Source organism: Balaenoptera physalus (assembly GCF_965194825.1).
Source record: "Balaenoptera physalus genome assembly, chromosome: 1".
Taxonomy (NCBI): Eukaryota; Metazoa; Chordata; class Mammalia; order Artiodactyla; family Balaenopteridae; genus Balaenoptera; species Balaenoptera physalus.
In genome coordinates, this window is record NC_138882.1 from 82359435 (window position 1) to 82385114 (window position 25680).

General features: G+C 48.9%; 1 protein-coding gene across 8 annotated transcripts in view; it reads left to right on the forward strand.

Moving 5' to 3' along the window:
* Positions 1 to 1028: 1028 nt before the first annotated feature.
* The window catches only part of IQGAP3 (IQ motif containing GTPase activating protein 3), a 42609-nt gene continuing 17957 nt past the window's right edge, over positions 1029 to 25680 (forward strand). For 2 of the 8 annotated variants that reach the window (XM_082414745.1, XM_082414752.1), the window contains exons 1-20: positions 1029 to 1200; positions 4148 to 4235; positions 8837 to 8993; positions 9637 to 9714; positions 11034 to 11110; positions 11858 to 11925; positions 12015 to 12128; positions 12369 to 12547; positions 12984 to 13071; positions 13630 to 13808; positions 14316 to 14403; positions 15252 to 15362; positions 16013 to 16176; positions 17695 to 17852; positions 19579 to 19700; positions 19803 to 19966; positions 21333 to 21423; positions 22315 to 22482; positions 22575 to 22714; positions 22817 to 22987. In XM_082414745.1, the coding sequence (XP_082270871.1) occupies positions 1044 to 1200; positions 4148 to 4235; positions 8837 to 8993; positions 9637 to 9714; positions 11034 to 11110; positions 11858 to 11925; positions 12015 to 12128; positions 12369 to 12547; positions 12984 to 13071; positions 13630 to 13808; positions 14316 to 14403; positions 15252 to 15362; positions 16013 to 16176; positions 17695 to 17852; positions 19579 to 19700; positions 19803 to 19966; positions 21333 to 21423; positions 22315 to 22482; positions 22575 to 22714; positions 22817 to 22987 (2562 nt within the window). In that variant the 5' untranslated portion in view covers positions 1029 to 1043. The remainder of the gene's footprint in view (positions 1201 to 4147; positions 4236 to 8836; positions 8994 to 9636; positions 9715 to 11033; positions 11111 to 11857; positions 11926 to 12014; positions 12129 to 12368; positions 12548 to 12983; positions 13072 to 13629; positions 13809 to 14315; positions 14404 to 15251; positions 15363 to 16012; positions 16177 to 17694; positions 17853 to 19578; positions 19701 to 19802; positions 19967 to 21332; positions 21424 to 22314; positions 22483 to 22574; positions 22715 to 22816; positions 22988 to 25680) is intronic. The other 6 variants (XM_082414747.1, XM_082414746.1, XM_082414748.1 and 3 more) reach the window with 6 other exon arrangements.

Consider the following 25680-nt stretch of genomic DNA (forward strand, 5'->3'; position numbering starts at 1 on the left):
TGGGGCTCAGAACCTTCACTCCAGTGGGTGGACTTCTGTGGTATAAGTGTTCTCCAGTCTGTAAGTCACCCACCCAGCAGTTATGGGATTTGATTTTACTCTGATTGTGCCCCTCCTACCATCTCACTGTGGCTTCTCCTCTGTCCTTGGACGTGGGGTATCCTCCTTGGTGAAGTCCAGTGTCTTCCTGTCGATGATTGTCCAGCAGCCAGTTGTGTTTCTGGTGTTCTCGCAAGAGGGAGTCTCTGTCCACCTCTTAAATGCTAGTGTTTCCCAACACTCTGCCCTTTGCTCGTTTCTTACTTTACATGCTCTTCCTCAAAAACTTCATTCAGTCCTTTGAATTTTTTTTTTAATTGAGTATTGTTGATTTACAATATTGTGTTAGTTTCAGGTGTACAGCATAGTGATGCAGTGCTTTTTCAGATTATATCCTATTACAGGTTATTACAAGATATTGGGTATAATTCCCTGTGCTATACAGTAAATCCTCATTGTTTATCTATTTTATGTAGTTTGTACCTGTTCATCTCATACGCTTAATTTGTCCCTCTCTGCCTCCCTCTCCCCTTTGGTAACCACAAGTTTGTTTTCTATGTCTGTGAGTCTGTTTCTGTTTTGTATATACATTCAGTTGTATTATTTTTTAGATTCCATGTATAAGTGATACCACATAGTATTTGCCTTTCTCTGGTTTCACTAAGCATAATATTCTCTAGGTCCATCCACATTGCTACAAATGGCAATATTTTATTCTTTTTTATGGCTAATATTCCATTATATGTATATATAGTAGGCCCTCAAGTTAAAGGGACCAAAGAACACTATAGGAAGTGGAGGGGGAGTTAATGGGAATACTAGGGGGAAATGATAAGAGGCAGGGGTAGGCGCAGGGGCTACTTCAAATAAGACGGTTTAGCAGCGAAGGAGCCCTGGAGAAACAGCGACCCAAAATACCACAGGAACGGGAGCTCCCCTCGGGGAGCGCCCCTCCCTGCCTTGGACGGTTCCCTTCGCCTCACCTGGCGGCGCACCTCCCAAACATGGAACTACAAATCCCAGAGGCCCCTGCGGCACGGACCGGAAGTGTCCTGTCCGCCTGTGGCTACGATGAGGGGCGGTGGCCGGGCGGCGGGAGATTCAAACCTGGAAGAAGGAGGAACATGGAGGGGAGAGGAACGGGCCCGGGCCGGGCGACCTGTGAGTGCCAGAAGGGGCCGAGAAGGGTCCGGCAGTGATGCCACTGGTCGGGGACTCGGTGGTCCTGGGAGAGGTTGGGGTTGGGGTTGGGCGCAGGGCCAACCAAGCAAGGGGCGGCCGGGCTATGCTCAGTGGGGAGGGAGCACTCAGTCCGGACTCCTGCGGGCCGGAGTAAAGCTGTGAGCTGCGAAACGCTCCGACTTCTCTGTCTCGCTTCAAAGCTTACAAAGAGTTTTCTCCCTTATTCCCAAATTCTGGGGCTCCGGGAATGGGAGAATGTAGGTGGTCTGGATGGCCCCTTAAAAATTCGGCAATTACTGATGGCTACCATACTTGCCAAGAGCTACCAGGGGACGGAACGCCTAACAAGGCCTGGGGGGGCTTCCTTGACTTTTTGATGCTTCTTTGAGACAACGCCTCTCAAACTTTACGGTGTCGGAATTACCCGGGGAGCTAATTTAAAATGCAGATTCCTGAATCCTATCCCAGAACTTTAGTAACAATAGGTCTCGACTTGGGCCCATAATCTGCATTTATAACAAGCACCGCTGTGCTTCTTCCGTCACCCCACGTAACTGTGATGCGGGTAGTCCAAGTACCACACTTTCAAAAACACTGCTTTAGAAAGAGAGACTGGGGTCCGAAAAATGGGACCGCAGAAAGGTTTCCATCTGACCTTCTGAAAGAAAAGCAAAATCTACTCCTTTCCCTTCCTCTCCATTAGGATTCAAAAAGCGAAGTCCACGTCCACCGATCTGTTGAAGGAAAGCTAGCTAGTTCCAGATCTGAAAAGGACAGGAAAACTGATTTTTTTTTTTTAAGACTCTGTGTGTATGTACAAAGTCCCGCCCATCTCTCACAGTCCTCAATTCATAACTCTGAAGTGATGTCACTCACTTACTGGTTTATTTTCCATGCTTAGCAACCAACACTTGTTTCTTGTACACCCCCCTCAGGAACTGATGGATTTCCTGCGATTGGCCAGTGCTTTCAAATTTGAACATGGAGGGGTGTGTGTGTGTGTGTGTGTGTGTGTGTGTGTGTGTGTGTGTGTTTTAACTTGCTTAACTGACAATTCAAAGAAGCCCTGCCCCTCCCCCAATCATATTGCAGGATATGCAACATAATGAAAAGAGATAAAGAGTGGGAACGACATTAAGTGCTGAGTCAAAGACATTTGCTAAGCTCTGTCTCTGTTTTCAAGCTCTCTGACTTTATTTTCTTGGTGTATGTGTGTAGCTTTCTCTCATTTTGTCTGCTTTTGTACTGTCTTCCCTAAGGAGACTAGAGAGATAGGGGAGAAGAGGGGGGAAAAGGATAAAAGGAGGCTGTGGCTAAGGCAGAATATGAATGCTGTCTCATTTAAGGGATTTCCTGTTCTTGAGTTTAGGAGTCAGAGACTGTCTGCATTTTATTTAGCTTGGAGACTATTTAACTCCTCAGGTGACCTATACCAAAAGGGAGAGTAAATACACCTTTGTGATCTTTTAAAATTCTCTGTCCTTCCACTTAAACCCAAGTGAGTGGCTTTTTTTCACGTGGTTCCCTCTGTTGAACTGCCTTTTCTCCCTTTCTGCCTGTTCTTTCTTTAAGATTCTACTCACAGATAGAATCCTTTGCTTCCTCTGCTGCTTCCATAGACTATTTTAATTTATTTATTGGAGTATAATTGCTTTACAATGTTGTGTTAGTTTCTGCTGTACAGCGAAGTGAATCAGCTATATGTATACCTATATCCCCTCCCTCTTGGACCTCCACCCCTCCCCCCCCACATCCCACCCATCTAGGTCATCACAGAGCACCGAGCTGAGCTTCCTGTGCTTTATACCTTGTCCCCACTAGCTACCTCTTTTACACATGGTAGTGTATATATGGCCATCGTAATCTCCCAGTTCATCCCACCTTCCCCTTCCCGCCCTGTGTCCACATGTCCGTTCTCTATGTCTACGTCCATAGACTATTCATGAACTATGATCGCACTTCTCACATCAGGTTGAAGTTTTTTACTTACATGTTTTTCTCTTCTAATAATAATCTTTGTACTTCTTGAGAGTAGGAGTCCGCTAGTCCAGTGCCTGACATATAGGAGGTATTGAATGAATGAATGGCTGCTGAATGATGAGTTCTAGTTGGTCCTGTTAACCTAGCCTCTGGGAGAGTACCTGAGGAGGATGACGCAAGTACAGTTCTTGGAGAACTCAGAATCTAATTAGGGATAAAATGAGGAGCTAAGTTCCCAGCCAAGGAAGGATCTGGACATTCCTACTAGGAGGTACTGAGGGAAGAGCCATGAAGTAGGTTTTGGAAGGGGGAGGTCAGGAAGATGGCTAGAGGGGAAAGGGAAGGAGTACCTCCAATGCAGGAAGGATCCCCTCTTAAAGGGTGCAGAGGCCTCCCTTTAACAGGGTGCTGACTAGGATAGCTTTACTGGATGGGAGAGAAGATTGGAGCCAGTGTCCTGGGAATAGGGGGACAGACATGTGGGAGATGCCTCCGGTTTCTGAACAGAGTTGCCTTAGAAAGTCTGTTAAGAAGAAGCTTGCAGGGGCTTCCCTGGTGGCGCAGTGGTTGAGAATCTGCCTGCCAATGCAGGGGACACGGGTTCGAGCCCTGATCTGGGAAGATCCCACATGCGGGAAGATCCCACATGCCGCGGAGCGACTAGGCCCGTGAGCCACAATTGCTGAGCCTGCGCGTCTGGAGCCTGTGCTCCGCAACGAGAGGCCGTGATAGTGAGAGGCCCACGCACCGCGATGAAGAGTGGCCCCCACTTGCCGTAACTGGAGAAAGCCCTCGCACAGAAACGAAGACCCAACACAGGCATAAATAAATAAATAAATAAAATTTAAAAAAAGATGGGCCCATCAAATGACATTAAAAAAAAAAAAAAAAAAAGAAGAAGCTTGCTACAGCCCTCTGTCTAATGCTCCCCTCCTTGGTTCCTCAGATGAACGCCTCACAGCTGAGGAAATGGATGAGCAGAGGCGGCAGAACGTTGCCTATGAGTACCTGTGCCGGCTGGAGGAAGCCAAGCGGTGAGCAGAGGGACTGCCTCTTTCTGGTCTCCCTTTCCCACCCTGCCCACCCCAGGCACCTGCCCTCAAAGCAAATACAAAAAGACAAGAGTCCATTCTACGGGAAAGGGAAAGTTGAAATAGCATCTTTTTTTTTTTTTTTCTTTCAGACTATTTTTTAGAGCAGGTTTAGGTTCACAGCAAAATTAAGAGAAAGATACAGGGGTTTTCCATATCCTTCCTCCCCACAAACATACATAGCCTCCCCCATTATCAACAGCCCCCACAAGAGTGGTATGCTTGTTACAATTGGTGAACCTACTTGGGCACGTAATCCTCCAAAGTCCATAGTTTGCCTTAGAGTTCACTCTTCATGTTGTATACTGTAGTCTATGAGTTTGGACAAATGTATAATGACATATAGCCATCCATCATTATAGTATCATAGAGTAGTTTCACTACCCTAAAAAGTCTCTGTGTTTCATTTATTCATTCCCTCTGCCCCACCGCCATCCCCAACTTCTTGCAACCACTCATCTTTCTACTGTCTCCATAGTTTTGCCTTTTCCAGAATTTCACATACCTGGGATAATACAATATGCAGGCTTTTCAGATGGGCTTCTTTTACTTAGTAATATGCATTTAAATTTCCTCCATGTCTTTTCATTGCTTCCTAGCTCATTTTTTACTAGTGCTGAATAATATTCCATTGTCTAGATGTACCACAGTTTATTAATCCATTCACCTATTGAGGGTCATCTTGGTCGCTTCCAAGTTTTGGCAGTTATGAATAGAGCTGCTATAAACATCCTTGTGCAGGTTTTTATGTAGATGTAAGTTTTCGACTCCTTTGGCTGAATACCAAAGAGCACAGCTGCTGGATCATATGGTAAGAGTATGTTTAGTTTTGTAAGAAACCACCAAACGGCTTTCCAAAGCGGCTGTACAATTTTGTATTCCCACCAGCAACGAATGAGAATTCCTGTTGCTCCACATCCTCAGCAGCATTTGGTGTTATCAGTGTTCCAGATTTTGACAATTCTAATAGATGTATATTGGTATCTCACCATTGTTTTAATTCACATTTCCCTGATGACATATGATGTGAAGCATCTTTTCAGATGCTTATTTGCCATCTGTATATCTTCTTTGTATATCTTTCTTTGGTGAGGTGTCTGTTAAGGTTCTTTGTCCCATTTTTTAATCAGACTGTTTTCTTACTGTTGAGTTTTAAGAGTTCTTTGTATATCTTGGGTAACAATCTTTTATCAGATGTGTCTTTTTTTTATAATTATTTTATTTTATTTTATTTATTTATTTTTGGCCATGCCATGTGGCTTGCGGGATCTTAGTTCTCTGACCAGGGATTGAACCTGGTCCCTGGCAGTGAAAGTGCCGAGTCCTAACCACTGGACCGCCAGGGAATTCCCTCAGATGTGTCTTTTGCAAATATTTTCTCCCAGTCTGTGGCTTGTTTTATTATTTTCTTTACATTGCCTTTTGTAGAGCAGAAGTTTTAATTTTAGTGAAATCTAGCTTATTAATTATTTCTTTCAAAGATTGTGCCTTTGGTGTTGTATCTAAAAAGTCATTGCCATACCCAAGGTCATCTAGGTTTCCCCCTATGTTGCCTTCTAGGAGTTTTACAGCTTTGCGTTTTACTTTGAAGTTGATGCTCCATTTTGAGTTGATTTTTGTGAAGGGTGTAAGGTCTAGGTCTAGGTTCATTTTTTGCATGTGGATGTCTAGTTATTCCAGCACCATTTGTTGAGGAGACTATCTTTGCTCCATTGTATTGCCTTTGCTCCTTTGTCAAAGATCAATTGACTGTATTTATGTGGGTCTGTCTTCTGTTCCACTGATCTATTTACCTATTCTTTCACCAATACCACACTGTCTTGATTACTGTGGCTAAGTCAGGTAGTGTTAGTGTACCAGCTTTGCTCTTCTCCTTCAATATCATGTTGGCTATTCTGGGTATTTTGTCTCTCCATGTAAATTTTAAGAGTCTCATGCTCCACTGACTGAGTTAGCCGGGTGTGCCTCCATGTAAACTTTATTTTTATTTATTTATTTTTTTTTTTTTTAATTTTATTTTTGGCTGAGTTGGGTCTTCGTTGCTCCATGCGGGCTCTCTCTAGTTGCCGCGAGCAGGGGCCACTCTTCACCACGGTGCGCAGGCTTCTCACTGCAGTGGCCTCCCCCGTTGCAGAGCACGGGCTCCAGGTGCGAGGGCTTCAGTAGTTGTAGATTGCGGGCTCCAGAGCACAGGCTCAGCAGCTGTGGCGCACAGGCCTAGCTGCTCCGCAGCATGTGGGATCCTCCCGGACCAGGGCCTGAACCTGTGTCTTCTGCATTGGCAGGCGGATTCCCAGCCACTGTGCCACCAGGGAAGCCCCCATGTAAACTTTAGAATCAGTGTGTGGAGATCCACAAAACAGCTTGCTGGGGTTTTGACTAGGACTGCATTGAATCTATAGCTCAGGTTGGTAAGAACTAACATCTTGACAATATTGAGTCTTCCTATCCATGAATATGGACTATCTCTCCATTTATTTAGTTGTTCTTTGATTTCCTTCATCAGAGTTTTGTAGCTTTCCTCATGTAGATCTTGTACATATTTTGTTAGATTTATACCTAAGTATTTCATTTTCAGGGGTGCTAATGTAAATGGTATTGTGTTTTTAATTCAAATTCCACTTGTTTGTTGCTGGTGAATTGGAAAGAAGTTGACTTTTATTTTATTTTATTTATTTATTTATTTATTAAACATCTTTATTGGAGTATAATTGCTTTACAATGGTGTGTTAGTTTCTGCTTTATAATATTTTATTTTATTATTTTTATATTTATTATATTTTATTTATTTATTTATTTGGTGGCACCAGGTCTTAGTTGCAGCAGGTGGGCTCCTTAGTTGCGGCTCACGGGCTTCCTAGCTGCAGCTTGCTGGCTTCTTAGTTGTAGCACATGTGCTCCTTAGTTGTAGCCAGCGGGCTCCTTAGTTGTGGCTGGCAGGCTTTGTAGTTGTGGCTCGCGGGCTCCTTAGTTGCAGCATGCATGTGGGATCTAGTTCCCTGACCAGGGATCAAGCCCAGGCCCCCTGCATTGGGAGCACAGAGTCTTAACCACTGCGCCACCAGGGAAGTCCCGCAATTGACTTTTATATATTAACCTTGTCTTTTGCAACCTTGCTATAATCACTTATTAACGCCACGAGTTTTCTGGTGTCATGCTTTCAGATTTTCTACAAAGACGATCATGCCATCTGTGAACAAAGACAACATCACGTCCTTTTATCCCCTTACATAATTTAATACATATCTCTATATATGGACACTTGCTTACATAACCACAATACCATTATAATACCCACCTAAGTTATCCATTAATCCTTGGAAGATCAACACTGAGGCCATTTTCAAATTTTCCTGATTGTCTAAAAAAATCGTCTATTTTTACAGTTGGCTTATTCAGTTAAGGATCTGAAAGAGTTCACATGTTACATTTGGTTGTTATGTACTACTAAGTCTTCTTTCATCTAGAACTGACATAAGCAGTTCTTTATGTCATTGACTTGTTGAAGAAACCGGGTCATTTGTCCTGTAGAACATCCTACATTCTGGCTTTGTCTATTCACTTCCTGTGTCCCTCAACTTGTTCCTCTGTACCCCATATTTCCTGTGAATGGATGTTGGCTCTAAAGACAGGATAAATGCTTAATTCTTTCCTTTTAATCAATAGCATATTTTTAATGTTCTCCAAAGAAAGTAGGTAGGATGGGGTAGATAGAAAACCAGGGTGTCTGTGTCAGGGAAGGCATGAAGGGAGGTGTGACTGGCTCTCTCTTTGAAAACAGATCTTTCCTATAGGCCCCAACATGTGGAGAGGCCCTTATTCTCTCCCTCATATAATCATCAGCCATAATAATACTTTACATTTATATTCAAAGTGTTTTCACATTCATTAACTCATTTAATCCTGGCAGCTGCCCACTGAAGCAGGAAGTACAGGTGGTATCTTCATTTTACAGATTATGCAGCTGAGGCCCAGAGAGGTGAAGTGGGGGAGATGGTGTGGAAAGCAGGTCTTCTGATTCGAAGAGCTGTGACCTTTCTGTCCCTTTGTGCTGCTCCCCTCGCTTCAACCCTGGGGCTTCCCTACTCCCCTCATCATCATCATCAAAGCTGGGTTATGGGCTGTGTAGACATGACCTTTGTATACCTGGGTTCTCAGAACATGCAGAATAAGAGAAGTGAGCAGGTACAATTTGGTTCAACAGCCAAATGCATAACCAGACTGAGTGAGAGGTTATATCATGTAACAGGTAAGAGCCTGTTTAAGCCTCACTGAAGATGGGCAGCTTCAGTATCTGTCAGGGAAGATGTATAGGGTGGGTGGGGGCTGAGGATAGGCCAATCCCAGTGTTTGGGGCAGCTTGGGAGAAGGTGGGAACAGCCAGGCAATGGGCAGAGAGGGGAGTTGGGAGTAGGGCAGGAACAGGAGGCAGGAGAGAGTGAGAGGCTGCTTAGGGGGAGAGAGGGAGGGAGGGAAGGTCTTGTGGTTGGAATGAAGTGCTGTGGCCTGCCAGAGGGGGTGAGAAGCTGCTCTTATGCTCTCAGCTGGATAGAGGCCTGCCTGAAGGAGGAGCTTCCTTCCCCGGTGGAGCTGGAGGAGAGCCTCCGGAACGGAGTACTGCTGGCCAAGCTGGGCCACTGTTTTGCACCCTCTGTGGTTCCCTTGAAGAAGATCTATGACGTGGAGCAGCTACGGTACCAGGTGGGGAACAGAGTTCTCTACTTTCTACCTTGTTCCTCTCAAACTATCTGTTCTCAAAGTTGTGAGAGTGGGGTGACCATATAATTTATTGTCCAAACCTGGGTATTATTGAGGATATAAAAGGTGCTAGTAATCATTGCACTGGAACAACGGGTTTCAATTGGTGTCTTGCAGCCGGGCGGTGTGTACTATGCTTAGCAGCAAGGGGCATTTGCTAGGTGGGCTTTGAGATGCCTCTGATATGAGAACTTCCAAGCAGACTTTTCTACCCACAGTCTACACTCAGAGGCTTGTAAGCTTTGCCACTTTGAAGTTACTTCCAGGACATGCTGCCCCTTCCCTGTGCTCTAGTCAAGCCAACCCGCCTCTCCTTCCCATCCCAGCTCCGGACTCCCCTTTTCCAGGAAGCCTTACTAGCTTGCTAATCCCATCCCTGTGCCATCCTTCCCAAATAACCCACTGGGTCATCCGTCCCTGGTGGTTTCTCTCTGTCTTTGTGTCTCTGTCCTGGGGGGATGGGAAATCCATAGGACAGGGTCCTCTGCCCCCACCCCTTGAATCTTCAAGCTGTCGTCTGGGCTCTACCCAGAGGGAATCCTGAGAACTGTGGAAATAGATTCTCTTCTCTTTCCTTCCCTTTTAGGCAACTGGCTTGCATTTCCGTCACACGGACAACATCAACTTTTGGCTGTCTGCAGTAGCCCACATCGGTCTGCCTTCGGTAACACTGGGTCTCAAGACTGGGGTTCATCTTTGCTCTTCACCAGCACCTGCACCTCCACCACACACATGCTTTATCTCCCTGGCACTCTTTAGTGCTCATCTCCGTGTGCCTTCTAAATGAACTTAATCTAAGGGTTTAAGTTCCCTGAGGCTGTATGTCTTTGAACCATGTTACCTGGTGTCTGTCTTCACTTCCTTGTGGGTAAGGGAAGTGAAGGGAGGTGAAGGCAACCTGGCCCAGGATGCATTGTTCCCATTAGTCAGTGAGGCCCCTATATAACACAGGAGGTGGGCCTCACGTTGGCCAGCCATCTTTCCACCAGAATTTCATAGCGTGAAGCAAGGACACACCACATCCCAAGGCGGTAGACTTGGAAGCCTAGGCCAGGACCCCAGCTGGACACATGCTGCATGTCCTCTCACTCTTTGACTCTCAGTTTGTTTCTCATCTGTAAAATGGGGATAGTAATCCCTCCCCTGTCTTCCTTATAAGGTTGTCAGGAAGATCACATGATCTGTGTGAATTCCTTTTGTGAATTATAAAGAACTATACAAATTAAGGCATAAGATTCTGTAGTGTTTTTCTTCACTGTAGAAGGCAATTATAAGACAAGGAAATAACAGTTAAGACAGATGCTTTGGTGAGAGGCAGATCAATAGAGGCCATGTGTTCTCAGTGAGGCTAGAACACTTTTAAGTCTCTAGATTTGGTCCTTTCTTATGTATCTAAGGTAACCAAGAGGTATTTAGGTTAAACCTCATTACAGTCGCCAGGTGGCATGAGAAATCATGCCTGGGGTTACTCAGTTCTTAGAGGGGCCCCTACTGATCAGAGACCTCTGGCTTGAAGACAGGGATGGCATGCCCTGACCCTTTGCGGTCCTTGGCAGTGTGTGTTTCATTAGGCCCCTTGTGGAGTCATGGCCAGCTCCCAGTATGCCACCTTTCTGGCAAGAGTCCAAGGTGAGGGGCACAGGCTGGCTGTGTCTGTAGGCTGAACAGGGGGCCTGTTCCTCTTGGAGCATGTGGCATGCGTCCTATAGCCTTGATAGTCTTGTCTGGTGTTTGGTTAATCTGGGGCTGTGTGTCCGTGGCTGGGTCTTGGCTTAGTATGTGTCCCCAGTGCCTTTCTTTTACACTGAGTGCGTGGATGCAGTGCTGACTGTAAAGAGTTGGGGAGATTGACCCAGAAGCCCCAGGCAGCTAAGGAGTGCACACCCCAGGTCAGAGAGGAAGACCCATTCCTCAGCCCCTCTCTCCATAGCTGGTGCTGCTTCAAAGTCTTCAATGGCAGTAATCGGCTGGTTTCCCCTCTAGACCTTCTTCCCAGAGACCACGGACATTTATGACAAGAAGAACATGCCCCGGGTGGTCTACTGCATCCATGCACTCAGGTGAGAGACCAAGACTTTTGTCATCCAGGTTCCTCTAGGTGGATGCAACCAATGGTCAACAGCAGCAAACGTTGCAGCAGGGAGGATGGAAGATAGACCACAGGGAATGCTTCTCAGAGTGACATTTTTGACCTACATAGTTTTGTTTAGATTTATGTGCATGCTGGAGGGCACATTTATGTGTGATCTGTGTGGATGAAGGGAAAGAGCGGGCAGGGAAGAGTGTTCACCTTGCGACTGGGGTGCAAGGAAGTCAGATTAGGATGCATCAGGAGCGTCACATGCCGTCAGTGTGAATGGAGAAGGCTATTTAGTCCTACTCGCAGCCAGCCATCAGCAAGCAGTTGGCTAAATCATAGAAAGTAATTGACCAGTTCCTATGTCCATCATGTCATCTCTTCCTGACTTCATTTCCCACATCCTTTGAGGACTCTGTGCCTTAGCTTAGCCGGTCTCTGCTTGCTATGCCCTTTCCATCCTCCATCTCCATCCAGTGACCTGCCACTGCAATGTGTCCTTCTCTGTGAAGCCTTCGCAATCCCCCCAGAGCTCCTACAGCATCTTAGTTTTCTGCTATAGCATTGCCTTGTGCCGACTTACAATAACATCTCTCCCTGTGAACGGGGGATGACTTGTGGGCAGGCGCTGTATGGTCTTCATCTCCAAGTCCCCATAGTATCTCCTGCAAACCTATTATAGGCAGCATGTGAAAATGAATAGGCCCCAATGCCTTCCATTCTTTCCTAGTCTCTTCCTCTTCCGGCTGGGATTGGCCCCTCAGATACATGATCTATATGGGAAAGTGAAATTCACAGGTAAGCCCAGCTCCTTCCCCAACCACCACAGTCTGGGCAGGTCTTGGGGGTTCCGGGCCTGATGAAGGGCATCTGTGCTATTATTGCAGCTGAGGAACTCAGCAACATGGCCTCTGAACTAGCTAAATATGGCCTCCAGCTGCCTGCCTTCAGCAAGATCGGGGGCATCCTGGCCAATGAACTCTCGGTGGATGAGGCTGCAGGTAGAGACCAGGCTCCCCTGCTGGGGTAGTTCAGTGAGTATGGGAGGACTCTGAACCTTATAGCCCCTGCATAAATCCTGGATACTTCTCATCATAGGCAGGGCCAACAGCCTACCTGGCTTGCCTGGCCCCTATGGATGGAAAAAGGGGATGATGTCAGAGTGGTCTGCAGCTGGTTATGCTGTAGCTGGACTGGGGTTTGCTCTGGCATCCTGACCTTGTTTTCATGTCCCCTCCTAGTCCATGCGGCTGTTCTTGCCATCAATGAGGCAGTGGAGCGAGGAGTGGTCAAGGACACCCTGGCTGCCTTGCAGAATCCCAGTGCTCTGCTGGGGAATCTTCGAGAGCCTCTGGCAGCCATCTACCAGGAGCTGCTGGCCCAGGCCAAGATGGAGAAGGCTGCCAATGTCAGGAACCGCGTAAGGAGCCTTGGATGGCAGGGGCCGAAAAGCTGGGTGGCCTGGAAAATCGCGAGTGAAACCAGGACTCCTATTTGTCCTGTCTTCGGAATCCAAAGTTGCCTAGAGAAACCAACTTGTCAGTTATTTTTGAGAAGCAGGAGAGGAACTCAGGAGAATAATGGGAATTCAAAATAGAAGATAAGGGAAAATGTTCTGGGGCAGGGCTGAGGGATTGGAATGTAGAACTGGATGAGATTAGACTGGAGATTCCAAAGGGTAGTTCAACTTAACTGTGTCAGTGCCAGGGGGTTAGATCCCACGATTTCCTCAGATTCCTTCCAACCAGACTGACCTTTGGCCTTGGGAAGACCCCCAGAAGAAGAAATAGTTACAGACAGGGAGGGAGGAGTAAGAAAGATTGAATTGGTTTTCCCAGGTTCCCCTCTCAATGTAGTTTTTGCAGAATGATGGAGAAAGCCAGGACATCTATGACTGCTACCTAACTCAGGCTGAAATCCAGGGCAACATCAACCATGTCAATGGTAAGAGAGAAAGGCCAGGAGGGGTTTGAAGGGTAAGCCCCCGCCTAGGGAGTTTTGGGCTTGGCTTCTCTCAGGCCAGAAGGCCCATGACCTCACTTGGACCAACACTTATTTCAAGGGAAGATCAAAGTCAAGGCTGTGTGTGCTCTGTTTTACGTCTGTTAATGTCTGGATAAGTGGTTGCTGTCAAGGGGGCTTCTGTTTGAATGGACATCCATAGAGTGGACAGAGGCAAAGGGGCAGGCTTTTCAGCTCTTGGTCCTGGGGGCAGTTGGTCTGGGGTCCTTCAAGAAGAGAGTTTGGAGAATGGATGGGGGTAGGGGATCAGGGCAGGAGAGACTGCTTGAAAGCCCAGGATGGAGTGTGCCTCTGCCTTTTTAGGTCAGGATATCCTCAGGGTATGGGTGGTGAGATGGGAAGGCTGTGAAGATCAAGCTGAAGAATTTGGGCTGGGCCCTAGGAGCTCAGGGGGCAGGGGTGAAGGTAACCCTGGGCAGGCAGGAAGAGGGCTGAACTGGGGATGTTAAGGGGTGGGCTTTCTCACTAGCCATTATGGAGTCTTGGTCTTTTCAGTCCATGGGGCTCTAGAAGTTGTTGATGATGCCCTGGAAAGACAGAGCCCTGAGGCCTTGCTTGAGGCCCTTCAAGACCCTGTCCTGGCCCTGCAAGGAGTGAGGAGAGACTTTGCAGACTGGTACCTGGAACAGCTGAGCTCAGACAGAGAGCAGAAAGCACAGGTCAGGCTCTGTCTATGACCTGCTACCTCCTCTATCTGACTCTAGGATGGGGGAGGGCCTCACCACTGTCAATTCTTTGTATTCAGTAAGTGCTGACTACATGTTTAAATGGTTAAATTACCCCAAAGCCTAATGGACCAGACTGATCAGCTTCTGCCTTCTGAGAATCTCTCATACTGACCGGGGGTGACCCAGGGGCAGTCCAGTAGGCAGTGATATGCTCCCCCATTGCTGAATTGAGACCTCAAGTTAGCAGTCTTATTTTCAATGCTGTTGACTTTCTCCCTGACACTATATTTGTGTTGCCGTGTTGTTATTTCAGATGCTTGCTGGGTAAGAAAGAGCCAGAGGTTAGAGATGAGTTCTGAGGGATGGGTGGGCCAGGCTAGTCTGCCTAAAGGGGAGAGGTGGGCGACTGGGTGGACCTGGGGCTCATGCTGGCAGCTCCTGAAGTATGTTCATGGTCCCAGGAGGACTCTCTTCTACTGCATCTCTTCCCTCTTGCAGGAGCTGGGCCTGGCGGAGCTTCTGGAAAAGGAGGAGGTCCAAGCTGGTGTGGCTGCAGCCAACATAAAGGGTGATCAGGAGCAAGCCAGTAAGTCATCTCCAGACTGAGACCTGGTCTGGGTGTATCACTGGCTCTTGGGAGAGCATGTAACTCCTTTGCCAGCCTCTGTGTAGAGCAAGGTAGACTGCTGCCCGATTTTCCAGCTCCCCACCTAGTGTGCCCTATTCCTGGCCGCCTGGGGGGATGCTACAGGTAAGTTCATTAAGGCCCTGGAGACAATGACAGTCAGTACTGCACCAGGCTGGACGTCTAGGGCAGGCAGTTTCCTTCTAGGCACCTCCCCTGTATTTTGACCATTTCAAGTTGGTTGAGTTCCTTTGGCTTCTGAAATATAGTGATGGCCCAGATGAGAGAGAAACTCATGATCCAGCTCAGTTTCCCTTAAAAACATGAAATACAAGTATAATTCTTTATTAAAAGAATGTGGGTTAGCGATTGTCTCCCTCCAAGGGGATCAATCTGGGTAGCAGGCGTGAAGAGAAATAGAGTGCCGAGGCGCCACGCAGCAGCCTGTGGACACAACACCGGGCACGAATGCTTGCCTCCGACTGGACTTGCCCAGTCACCCTTCACCTTTGTCTGGCAGGGCTCTCCGTGGCTATCTCATGGAGCCCCCAGGCCGCTCCTGGCTAACTGCCTGCTTATCGCTCAGTTCCTTGCTGTTGCCAGAGTGATCGCTCAAGCACAGATCTGATCTTAGCTTCTTTGTTGAACATCTTCAGACCTTCATGGGTTCTTCCATATTTCTCCTAGACTTTAGTCCCATCTCTTCAGCATGGTAGGTGAGACCTTCCAGATGTCTCCCCCAACCCTTCTCTTCACATCCCACCGGCCCAGTTGAGTCAGATGACCTCTTCTTCCTTGACTGCCCACAGCTTTGCCCACTGCCAGGCCTCTGGTCCTCTGGATTACAGTTCTCCCACGTTTTCACCAGTGGAAAGCAGATGAAAATATCCTGCAGAGCTGCCTCAAATGCCTCCTCCTCTGTGAGATCTTCCTACTCTCTCCCCCTAGAATCCCTCCTCCCCCGCGCTGCCAGTGGATTTGCGGGGAGGGGAAGTACCTCTCACATAGCAGTGACAGCAATGCAGTGTAGGTAATTTTGTATCCTTATTTTTCCCCAGTGGATTTTGTGCTCCTTGATGTCAATGCCCATATCTGCTTGGCATTTTATAAGCCCCAGCATTTGAAAACTAAAACTACATAGATACACCAGGGCCCCTTTTTAGCTTGCTCTCACCCTTTGCAGCCCAGATGGCTCCACCTTGGAGCTAGTTCCCTATTCCTCTGCGCTGTCATCAAGATTTGGTCCCTGGAGCCCCTTGACTAACCTCATCTTAGTTGTGCTACATAGCCTCCTGTCAATCTTATGCTCGCCACCCTAGGAATTCACCTCTGCTATGACAGCCACCTGCTGAGCTACTCAACTTCTAGGCCTGACAAATTGCTTTTTCCGGAGCCTCTTCTTAAAGCGACCCAACCCCTTTCCCTCCTGAACATTTAGAAATGCATTTTGAACCTAGCAGAGGTTCAAAGCCATTTCCCCTCAGAGATCACCAGCAGAACCTAGTTAGCCAGGAGAGTGGAAATAGCACAGGATGCCCAGCCTGTACAGCCTCCCCCTCCTCCCCTGCAGTGCTCCAGGCTGTGCAGAGGATCAACAAAGCCATCCGGAGGGGCGTGGCAGCTGACACCGTGAAGGAGCTGATGTGCCCGGAAGCCCAGCTGCCTCCAGTGTACCCCTTTGCATCAGCTGTGTACCAGCAGGAGCTGGCAGTGCTCCAGCGGCAGCAGCAGGGGGTAAGCCCTAGAAATGAGGATCCAGCTCTTGGGTTCCCAAGGAGCTGGAGGGATCAGAGCAGTCAGTCCAGAGCACCCATGAGGCACCCTTAGATGCCGGCAAGAGATTAGGAGTGGGAGGCGGGCTACCATCCTTGCCATCCTGAGTGTATTATAATAGCGAATGCCTTTGAGCAAACACTGCTTTAAACACTCATTTAATCCTAAAAGAACCCTATGAGGTAAGTATGATTATTTCCATTTTAGAGATGAGGAAACGGATACAGAAGTTAAGTAACTTGCCCAAAACAGCTGTGGCTGGCAGTGCTGGGAGTGCATGCAAAGCTGAATATACTTGAAGCCTATGTTTTTAACCACTCTGCTGTCCCACCTCCCCCTGTCCGTACAGCTTCTCTGACGGTGAGGTGATAGGGCCCTCCTGTAGGGACTTCCCAGCCTGTTGGAGGAGTTAGAATACACCCGAGGGTCCAGGCAGAGACACAGGGAGGAGTAGATGATGTAAATGGGAGATGACTTCACACTAGGGAAATGGAAGGGGCAGAGCTCAGGGTAAGTCTGGGAAGGCTTCTCGGAAGAGAGGAGACTCAATAAAGAATCCTAACCACAGCAGGCATTTATAGAGCATCGACTCCAGGCATGACACTCAGGAAGTGCATGGTCTCAATGTATGAGACTATAGTACAAGGAAGCATAAAATAAGTCCTAAGAAGTAAAGCATAGCGACTAATGTGGACTTTAGAGCCAGAATCCTTGAGTTAAATTTCAGTTCTACTGCTTCCTAGCTGCGTGACCTTGGGCAAACTATTTACCTCCTCTGCCCCTCAATTCATATATAAAATGGGAACAATAATATACTTATTTCATAGGATTGTTGTAAGGATTAAATGAGTTAACATATGTGCTTAGAAGTGAGCCTGGCGTGAAATTTTTAGCCATTATCATCATCATCATCATTATTATTATTATTATTATTTGCAGCATTCTATTTGTAGAGGACAGGAAGGGTGCTCCAGACAGGGAACAGCACAAGCAGATATTTGAGAAGGAGGAGAAGACTGGGCAGGGAAGTGGCCCTTGGGTGTTTAGTACAGCACTGAGGAGCCCACATAATCTTGCTCTCAGTGTGCCCAGGGCCTAGTGCAGTTCTTGGTGTGTGGTAGGGACCAGAAAGGAGCAGGTAGGACTCACTGGTTGAATGTGGGCTCTGGTATCTGGCAGTTAGCTTTAACTTATATTACTTGACTATGGGTTCATCTGTGAAATAGGGATATTAACAATACTTACCTCTTTGGCTTGTTATGAAAGTTAACTGATAATGTGCACGAAGTACTTATACATTGAGCACATAGTAAGCATTCTCAAGTATTAAGTATGATTAATTATTAGTGAATGGATTAGGCCATAGGTGTTTTGAGACAGAGACTCTGGGATGAGGGAGAGTCTTGGGGGCAGGATGGCAGGCAGACCCCCGAGGCCCTTCACCAGCCCGCTAGGGAATCAGCCCTCCCTCTGTTGTAGGAGCTTGGCCAGGAGGAGCTCTTCGTGGCCGTGGAGATGCTCTCAGCCGTGGTCCTGATCAACCAAGCTCTGGAGGCCAGGGATGCCAGCAGCTTCTGGAGCAGTCTGGTGAACCCCGCCACAGGGCTGGCCGAGGTGGAAGGAGAGAATGCTCAACGGTGAGAAAGGTTAAGGTTTAGCCGCATGTTGAGAGAGGGGATGGGTGGGTGATGGAGGGAATGTAGCCAAGAGTCCAAGTTCTTGTGCTCGGAGACTAGCCTTCTGCATGATGCCCTGTTCTCCGGCACAGGCCCACCCTCTGGGTCTATTTGCAGTTCCCTGGCCTGTGTTTCTCCTGGGAGTGGGTGGGTTCACAGTCATTCCCCTTTCCTCCATTTATTTAATCTTTTATCACAAAGGTTTGAGTACCCACTCATGTGCCAGATACTATTTTTTTTTTTCAATTATTTATTTATTTAGTTGCACCGGGTCTTAGTTGTGGCCCGCGGGCTCCTTTGTTGTGGCACGTATGCTCCTTAGTTGTGGCCAGCAGGCTCCTTAGTTGTGGCATGCAAACTCTTAGTTGCAGCATGCATATGGGATCTAGTTCCCTGACCAGGGATTGAACCCAGTCCCCCTGCATTGGGAGCGTGGAGTCTTAACCACTGCTCCACCAGGTAAGTCCTGCCAGGTACTATTCTAGGTGCTGGGAAACAACAGTGAACAAAACACAGTTCCCTGCTCTCATCTAACTTATGTGCTAGTAGAGGGAGACAGACAAAAAACAAACATGTCAAATGATTAGAAGAGCTATGGTGGTTAAAAAAACAGGGCAAAGCAGATAAAGGGTGGGGACATGGTAAGGGCAGTTTGTCTCTGCTACATAGTATGGTTATGGAAGCCTTCTTTGGTAGGGGGGTCATTTTGAGAGAGACCTAAAGGGCGTAAGTGATGGCCATGAGCTGTCTGGGGCACAGACCCTGAAAAAGAAGTGTCCTTGGTGTGTTCAAAGAACACAAGGAAGCCACGAGGCGGAGTGGAGGGAGGGAGGGAGAATAATGGGAGAAGAAGTTGCAGAGGCTGGATCATGTAGGCCTCTGGCTTTTACTCTGAGTGAGGAAGGAAGCCACGGGGGGGGGGGGGATTTGAGCAAGGAGGGAGGTGATCTGACCTACTTTTAACAGGATCACTCTGGCTGCTGTGCCGAGAGTCGACTACAGGGTTAGAAGGGAAGAAGCAGGGAAACCTGTTAAATGTCTATTGGAGTAACCTGGGCGAGAGTTGATGGAGGCTTGGCCTAGGGCGGTAGCAGTGGAGGTGGTGAAAAGGAGCCAGATTTTGGATATATTCTGATAGCTGAACTGACAGGATTTGGTTATGTGGTGGATATGGGGTGTGAGAGAGACTGGAGACGGGTATGACTCCCAAGATTTTTGGCCTGAGAAGTTGGAGTAAACATTTACCAAGATGGGAAAGACTGTGGGAAACGCAGGTTGAATGGGGGGGATCGGGAGTTTAGATGTTTGCTGCTGGGCTTGCGGTGATTTTTGGCGTTCACGTGGAGATGCCGAGCAGGCAGCTGGCATTTATGAATGGGCTATTGGTGTACTTTTTGGAGTCATTAGAACGTGGTGTTTCAAGCCATGAGATTAGGTGAGATCATTTAGGATGTGAGCATGGAGAGAGAAGAGGCCTGAAGACTGAGTCTTGGGATGCTCCGACATTTAGAGGTGAAGGAGGAACCAGCAGAGGAGACTTAGAAAGGACAACCTGTAAGGCGAGACGAGAACCAGGAGAATGTGACGTCCTGGAGGTCAAGTGAGGAAAGTAGTCCAGAAGTTTCCCCTGACCTCTGGCTGATGATGCACATACTACCCCCCTCATTCTCGCTCACCTTGCTGCCAGGTACTTTGATACTCTGGTGAAGCTGCAACAGGTGCATGGAATGGATGGGGCCTTCCTGAGCTGGAATGATCTTCAGGCCACCGTGAGTCAGGTCAACGCCCAGATCCAGGAAGAGACCAATCGTGAGTGGAGTCCAGGACTGGGGGAAGATGGCCCAATGCGGACAGCCCCATCCCTTAGCCGTAAGTCTGGGCCCTCTGCCCACCTAGATCTCTCTTTCCCAGAGGTCCTTGCGGTCGGCCTCATCAATGAGGCTCTGGAGCAGAACAACCCTGAAAAGACCCTCTCCTCCCTTCTGCTTCCTGCGGCTGGCCTGGACGATGTCAGCCTTCCTGTTGCCCCTCGGTACCATCTCCTCCTCGTGGCGGCCAAAAAGCAGAAGGCCCAGGTGAGGCTTGGGCTGGCTGGCTTGGTCACCAGAGCAGGAAGAATATCGCCTATGGGTAGAGCTGTGCCCAGTATGCACCCTGGGAAAGCCAGTCTGATGGACACTGTCCCTTCTGGGGATGCGAGGCAGTGGGGGTTCTGATCTGGCCTTGGGGGAAGAAGGGCAGAGTTCTGGTTGCCAGCACAGAGCGAACGGTGGGGGCCTTGTGCGTGGGAGGAGCACAGGTCTGGGAGCCAGAAAACCCAGACTGGATTCCCTGCTCTGACACTCAGTGACCATGTGACTTACAGCAATTCCCTAACATCCCTGAGCTCTCCTTATACATCTGTAAAATACTACATGCCCTGGTCCTACCTACCTACTGGAATGAGGGTTAAAAACCAAGTGAGTTGAAGAATGTGGCAGGGTTTTAAACCTGTAACATCCAGAGCAGGCAGCAGTGTAGCGAGTGGCTGAGGACAAGGACTCCTGCATCCTTGTCCAGGTTGCATCCAACTCCAGGTTGCATCCTGGCACCTGACCCTGCACATGTTACTTACCCTCTCTGGGCCCCAGTTCCCTCACCTACAAGCTTGTGATAATAGTGAACTTGTCTCAGAGTTATAGGGTTTAAGTGAGGTAATATGACAGGAGTACTAGCTAAGGTTGATGGAGTTCTAACTCTGTTCCCGAGCATTGTCTTATGTGCTTTGCAAGTTTTAGTTCATAAGAAAGTGCTTTGGAACACTGCCTGGAACACAGTGCTCAATAAAATGTTAGTTTAGAACGTTCACTCTATTAATGAGGAGAGCTGGGAGGGAGTAGAGTCTGGGGTTGGGATTGGCTAAAGCAAGGGAGGGAACAAGCCTGACAGCGTGGCAGGCACAGGCTCACTTGACCCGTGGTCACATGCAATCTTCCCACTGCCTTGTGTGGCAGAGGAGCGTGGAAAGGAATGGGAAGGAGAGGGTGGAGGTCAGGGTCAGATGGGCCCAAGAAGCCATAAGTTGAGGCGTAGGGGAATGGGGAGGAGGGGCAGGTAAGTAGGGCCTCCGGCGTGGGCTCTCCCTGGACATGACTGAGGCACAAGGGCAGGGAAGTGAGCTGTTGAGAGAGTGGTGGATGCTGAGGGTTTAAGAGGGTTCTGGGGGTGCTGTGGCCAAGCCGAGTTGATGCTTGGCCTGAAAGCAGGGTAGGAAAGAACCTTGTGAACTGGCAGCTGTCCAAGGAAGCCACAAGGCCATGCCCATGCAGGGTAGGCAGAGGGGAGTGGGGACTGCTACCCTGTGGCTCCCAATGTGGGCCTGCAGTTTGGCTCCCCTGGGCAGCTGGGCTTGGGGAGACCAGCCTGGGCTCTCATCTTGTCCCATCTCTCTCAATTTACCAGGTGACAGGGGATCCTGGAGCTGTGCTATGGCTGGAAGAGATCCGCCAGGAAGTGGTTAGAGCCAACCAGGACACAAACACAGCTCAGAGGAGTAAATGGGCAGGGGTGGGGGCAGGAGTGGAGGGGAGAGGGGTTGGGGGAGGCGAGGAGATGTGGGCTCGGCGGGAGCCTCCCCAGTCACCTCCTTCTCCATTTCAACCTCTTTGGGGAGGCAGGCCAGAATGAGAACAGGGCTGCTGCTTTGACCGTAGGATGGATTTCCTAGCAGTCAGCCGGGCAGGAAATCCTCAGGAGTCGAGAGCCCATAGTCCACCCACTGCCTCCTTCTGTGCCTTCCTGTGTACACTTTCCTCCTGCAATGTGAGCATGTGAAACCACGTGGGGGTCAAAAACCCATCCCATTTTCTACTGGTAGCTTGAGTCTGGGTTCCAACAATCAGCTCTGGTTAGAGAATGTTTAGTCTTGAAGTTGGCGAAGAGGGGTTGGCTTTGAGGGAAACTAGGCAAGGTCAGTACAAATAGACACTGGTGTTATTTCTGGTGTGGGGTGCTGATGGTGTTAGTTTTCAGTGTCTGGAGTCCATCTGTCCATCTGTCTGTCTGTGAGTGACTGGAAGGCAGGGACTGCATCAACTCCCCCCACTTCTTGGACTTTATTCTCCTCCTAAAAGACTGTCTTGAGGCTCTCTGACCATATCCTGCCCTGGAGCTTCTGTACAAGCTGACTTTCCTTTTACCAAGCCCCAGCCCAGCCCTACACGGCCTTCCTCCAGGAAGCCTTCCTTGATTGCTACCTTTTCCTCCAAGCACAGCTGCATGCTGCTTCTTTTCATCTGTGTCCATCCTGGGATGTCCTTGTCCCTTCCATCAGGCAGAGAGGTTTTGTGTCCTTCTTCTCTGGATCCCTTCCCAACAGACAGGACAGGGCCTCTGGGAGGGGCTCAGGGAAAGATTGACCACTTCCTCCCAATGCCCCTATTAGTGGCTCTTGGTGTGGCCGCCATCAATCAGGCCATCAAGGAGGGCAAAGCAGCCCAGACAGAACGGGTGTTAAGGAACCCCTCCGTGGGCCTCCGATGGGTGGTTCCTGATTGTGCTGACAGGTACCAGCGAGTCCTGGAAGATGCCATGGCAAAGAAGCGGCGCCCAGGTAGTGGCCTTACCATGCCCCTCCCTTCTCTGCATGCCTCAGCCACCTCTAGCCTCCTCTGAGCCTTCTCTGCTTATTTGGTTTCTGCTTAGGGGATACGGCACTCTGGGTTCAACATGACATGAAGGATGGTACCGCCTACTACTTCCATCTGCAGACCTTCCAGGGGACCTGGGAGCGACCTCCCGGCTGCCGCCTCAACACCTCCCACCTGACTCGGGAGGAGATCCAGGTTGGTGGGCCCCTGCAAAGGAGGGGCCTCATGGATGGGAAGTTTCCTGCAGGAGAGGCTCCCACCAACCAGGACACCAAAGGCTCTCTCCTACTTCCACAGTTGGCCGTCACCAAGATCACCGCTGCCCACGACCGCCAACAGCTCTGGAAGGCCAATGTGGGCTTCATTATCCGGCTCCAGGCCCGCCTCCGCGGCTTCCTCGTTCGGCAGAAGTTTGCTGAACGTTCCCACTTTCTGAGGACCTGGCTCCCAGCAATCATCAAAATCCAGGTAGCAGGCTCTGGCCATCTGAGGCTTCAGGGCCTGGACATATCTGAGCTTCAGGGTTTCCTCCCCACTTACTTTTTGCTGAGTGGAGTTGGGATGATCTTTTGGCCTCTGAACAGTAGTGGTTAAGAGCATGGATTCTGGAGCCCAGACTACCTGGGTTTGAATCCCCGTTCCACCAGGTTAGCTGCATGACCTCAACAAGTTACTTACTCTCTCCCAGTTTCCTCATCTGAAAACTAGGAATCTGGAAATTGTAGCACCCACCTTATAGGGTTGTTCTGAGGTAATATCTAAAGTACATCTAAACAGTACCTGGCAGATAGGCAAGAGCATGGTATAAATGCTGGTTACTGGCATCATCATCACCATCCAGAGGGTATGAGAGCTGCTTTTTAGCTTCTCCAGGGGGAGAGTAAAAGATTTAGTGAGACCTCAGGGTATAGACCCCAGGAGGACTTCCTGCCTAGAAAAGGAGTAGTGAAGAGGTGGTGGTGGTTAAACAGAAAAGGGGTGGAATCCATTAGGGAAAGAACTCTACCTCTTCTCTCCAGCCAGCCTTTCCATTTTTATTCTCCCAACCTGTGGATGGTCCAGTGTGGCCTCTGAGACCAACCCCCAAGTAACTGGGGCACGAGGCCAACTGGGAAGAGAGGCCTCGGACCCAGGCACTTTACAAGCCAGGAACAGTGGGAGCTGAGCAAACAGAGCTCCTCAGGCAGATGTGACCTGGAGGGCCTCATGGCAATGTTGGCAGTGTAAAGAGACTTTATTTAATGAACACCTCCAAATGCCCAGTATCTGCGAAGGATGCCACTTGGCACTGGGCAAGGGTGAGAGATGGGTGTGAGAGACACAGGTGAGCGATCACATCTCTCCCATCGCAGGAACTGGAATACAGTGGATGTGAGATATGGTGATAGTAGGGACGCAGAGATAATACCAGAGAACCCCAAGGGAGACAGAAGCACAGACTGAGACTGGCCAATGGCCCTCGATTATGATCTGGGACATGTGGTGGTCATTGAGAACTCAGGCTTTGGAGTCAGAGGCTGCAGTTTGCCTCTTGGTCCTACTACTTCTGGGCACCTTACTTAAGCCTCTCCAGCACTCAGTTTCCTCATTCATAATGGTGGTGCTCGCCTCATGTTGATTGTGAGGGTAAAGTAGGAAAATTACATGTAGCACTTAGTGCAGTACGTACTCTATTGGTGGGAGCCATTATGAGACGTTAAATTTCGGGCCATTGGTCCCAGAATTCAAAACAGAACCTTAATAATCAGCATTTAGTGGTCTAAATCATAGGGATTCCTCCCTCCTGAGCACAGCCTGGAATTTCACACCAACTCTAAGGAGCAGAAAAGCCACACCAACAGTGGGAGATGGCACAGTGTCGGAAGGCGAGTTTGCTACTGATCCTGGATCTGTGCTGGCTCTGGCCTGGGTCCAGGGAGACAGAGAAAGGGAGAGGGGGCCCAGAGCCCCAGGCTACCTGCTCTCCAGCTAGAGGGAGTGAGACTCAGAAACGAAGCAGCTTGGGTGTGTTGAGACTTTAATCTTTCCTGAGAGGTCTGACCCTGGCCAGGACCCCAGTCAGGGTCCTGAATTCTGACCAATCCAGACTGGGAGGCCTTCACTTTAAGGAGCAGCCACGTGGGGGTGGGTAGGTGGTAAGAGCAGAGAGGAGACCCCTCTGCCTTTCCCCACAGCAACTGACAATATGTCAGGCAGTACCTGGAGTAGGAGGGGAAGGAGTGCTGAGGAAAGGCACAGACTTGGGGCTTCCTGGCCTCTAGGCTCCAAGATGGACAGCTGGTATCATGGGGCCAAGCTGTCTCTTTTATATCCTTTCCCAACAGAAGGACAGTGTAAGTCTTAGGGGAAAGCCTGGCCAAGAGAGCTGGCTTTAGAAGGGGCTGGGAGGGACAGTTGTCTGAAAGGAGATGCTCTTAACACACCAAGCCATGGCATGTCAGCGGCAGAGTGTTCTCCAGGGCCTGAGCTCTCAGGAGATGTTTAATGTGTTCCCTAAAAGATAGGATTTCAGTAGGTAGAGACAGGGCTGAGGTGAGGGTGGGCATAGACAAAGGTTCAGGGGCAGAAGATCATAAGGCATGTTTAGAAGAAAGTGAAATGTCTGAGGTGGTTAAAATCCTTAAGGAAGTAGGGATCAGTAGACAGATAGGAGTGTGGGGTCAGATGGTTGAGAACTTCTGGAAACTTTGGGGCTGGAAGAAACATGGTCTAAGTGGTACTTTAGGAAAATTAATCTCACACAAGCTTGGGGTGAAAGGGAAGAGGCCCCTAGGAAGGAGACCAAAACAGAAGGGAGCCATGAGATTTGTGTCTTAGGGACCGAAGGGGATGTGACTTATGGAGGAGATGGTCATTTAGACCCTTTGCAGCAGACTAGCAGTGGGGAGGGGCATCAGCCTGACAGCTGAATTACTGGGGGCCTTGGAGGGAAGATTTGCTTAGAGCTGGGGTTCAGAGCTGAATGGTAGAGTTGTAAAGAGAAGGGTGAGTTATGAGAGCATGAATGACCTGCTGCCCAGATGGCCATTGGCAGAGATGGTGGGCACACAGCTCTGTGCCTGCATACACTTTCCACCCGTGCCACCATGTGCCTCTCCAGACCATGGAGTGTGTGACAGAGTGTGGGTAGTCTTTATGTGGGTGGATTAGTATGTTGGGGG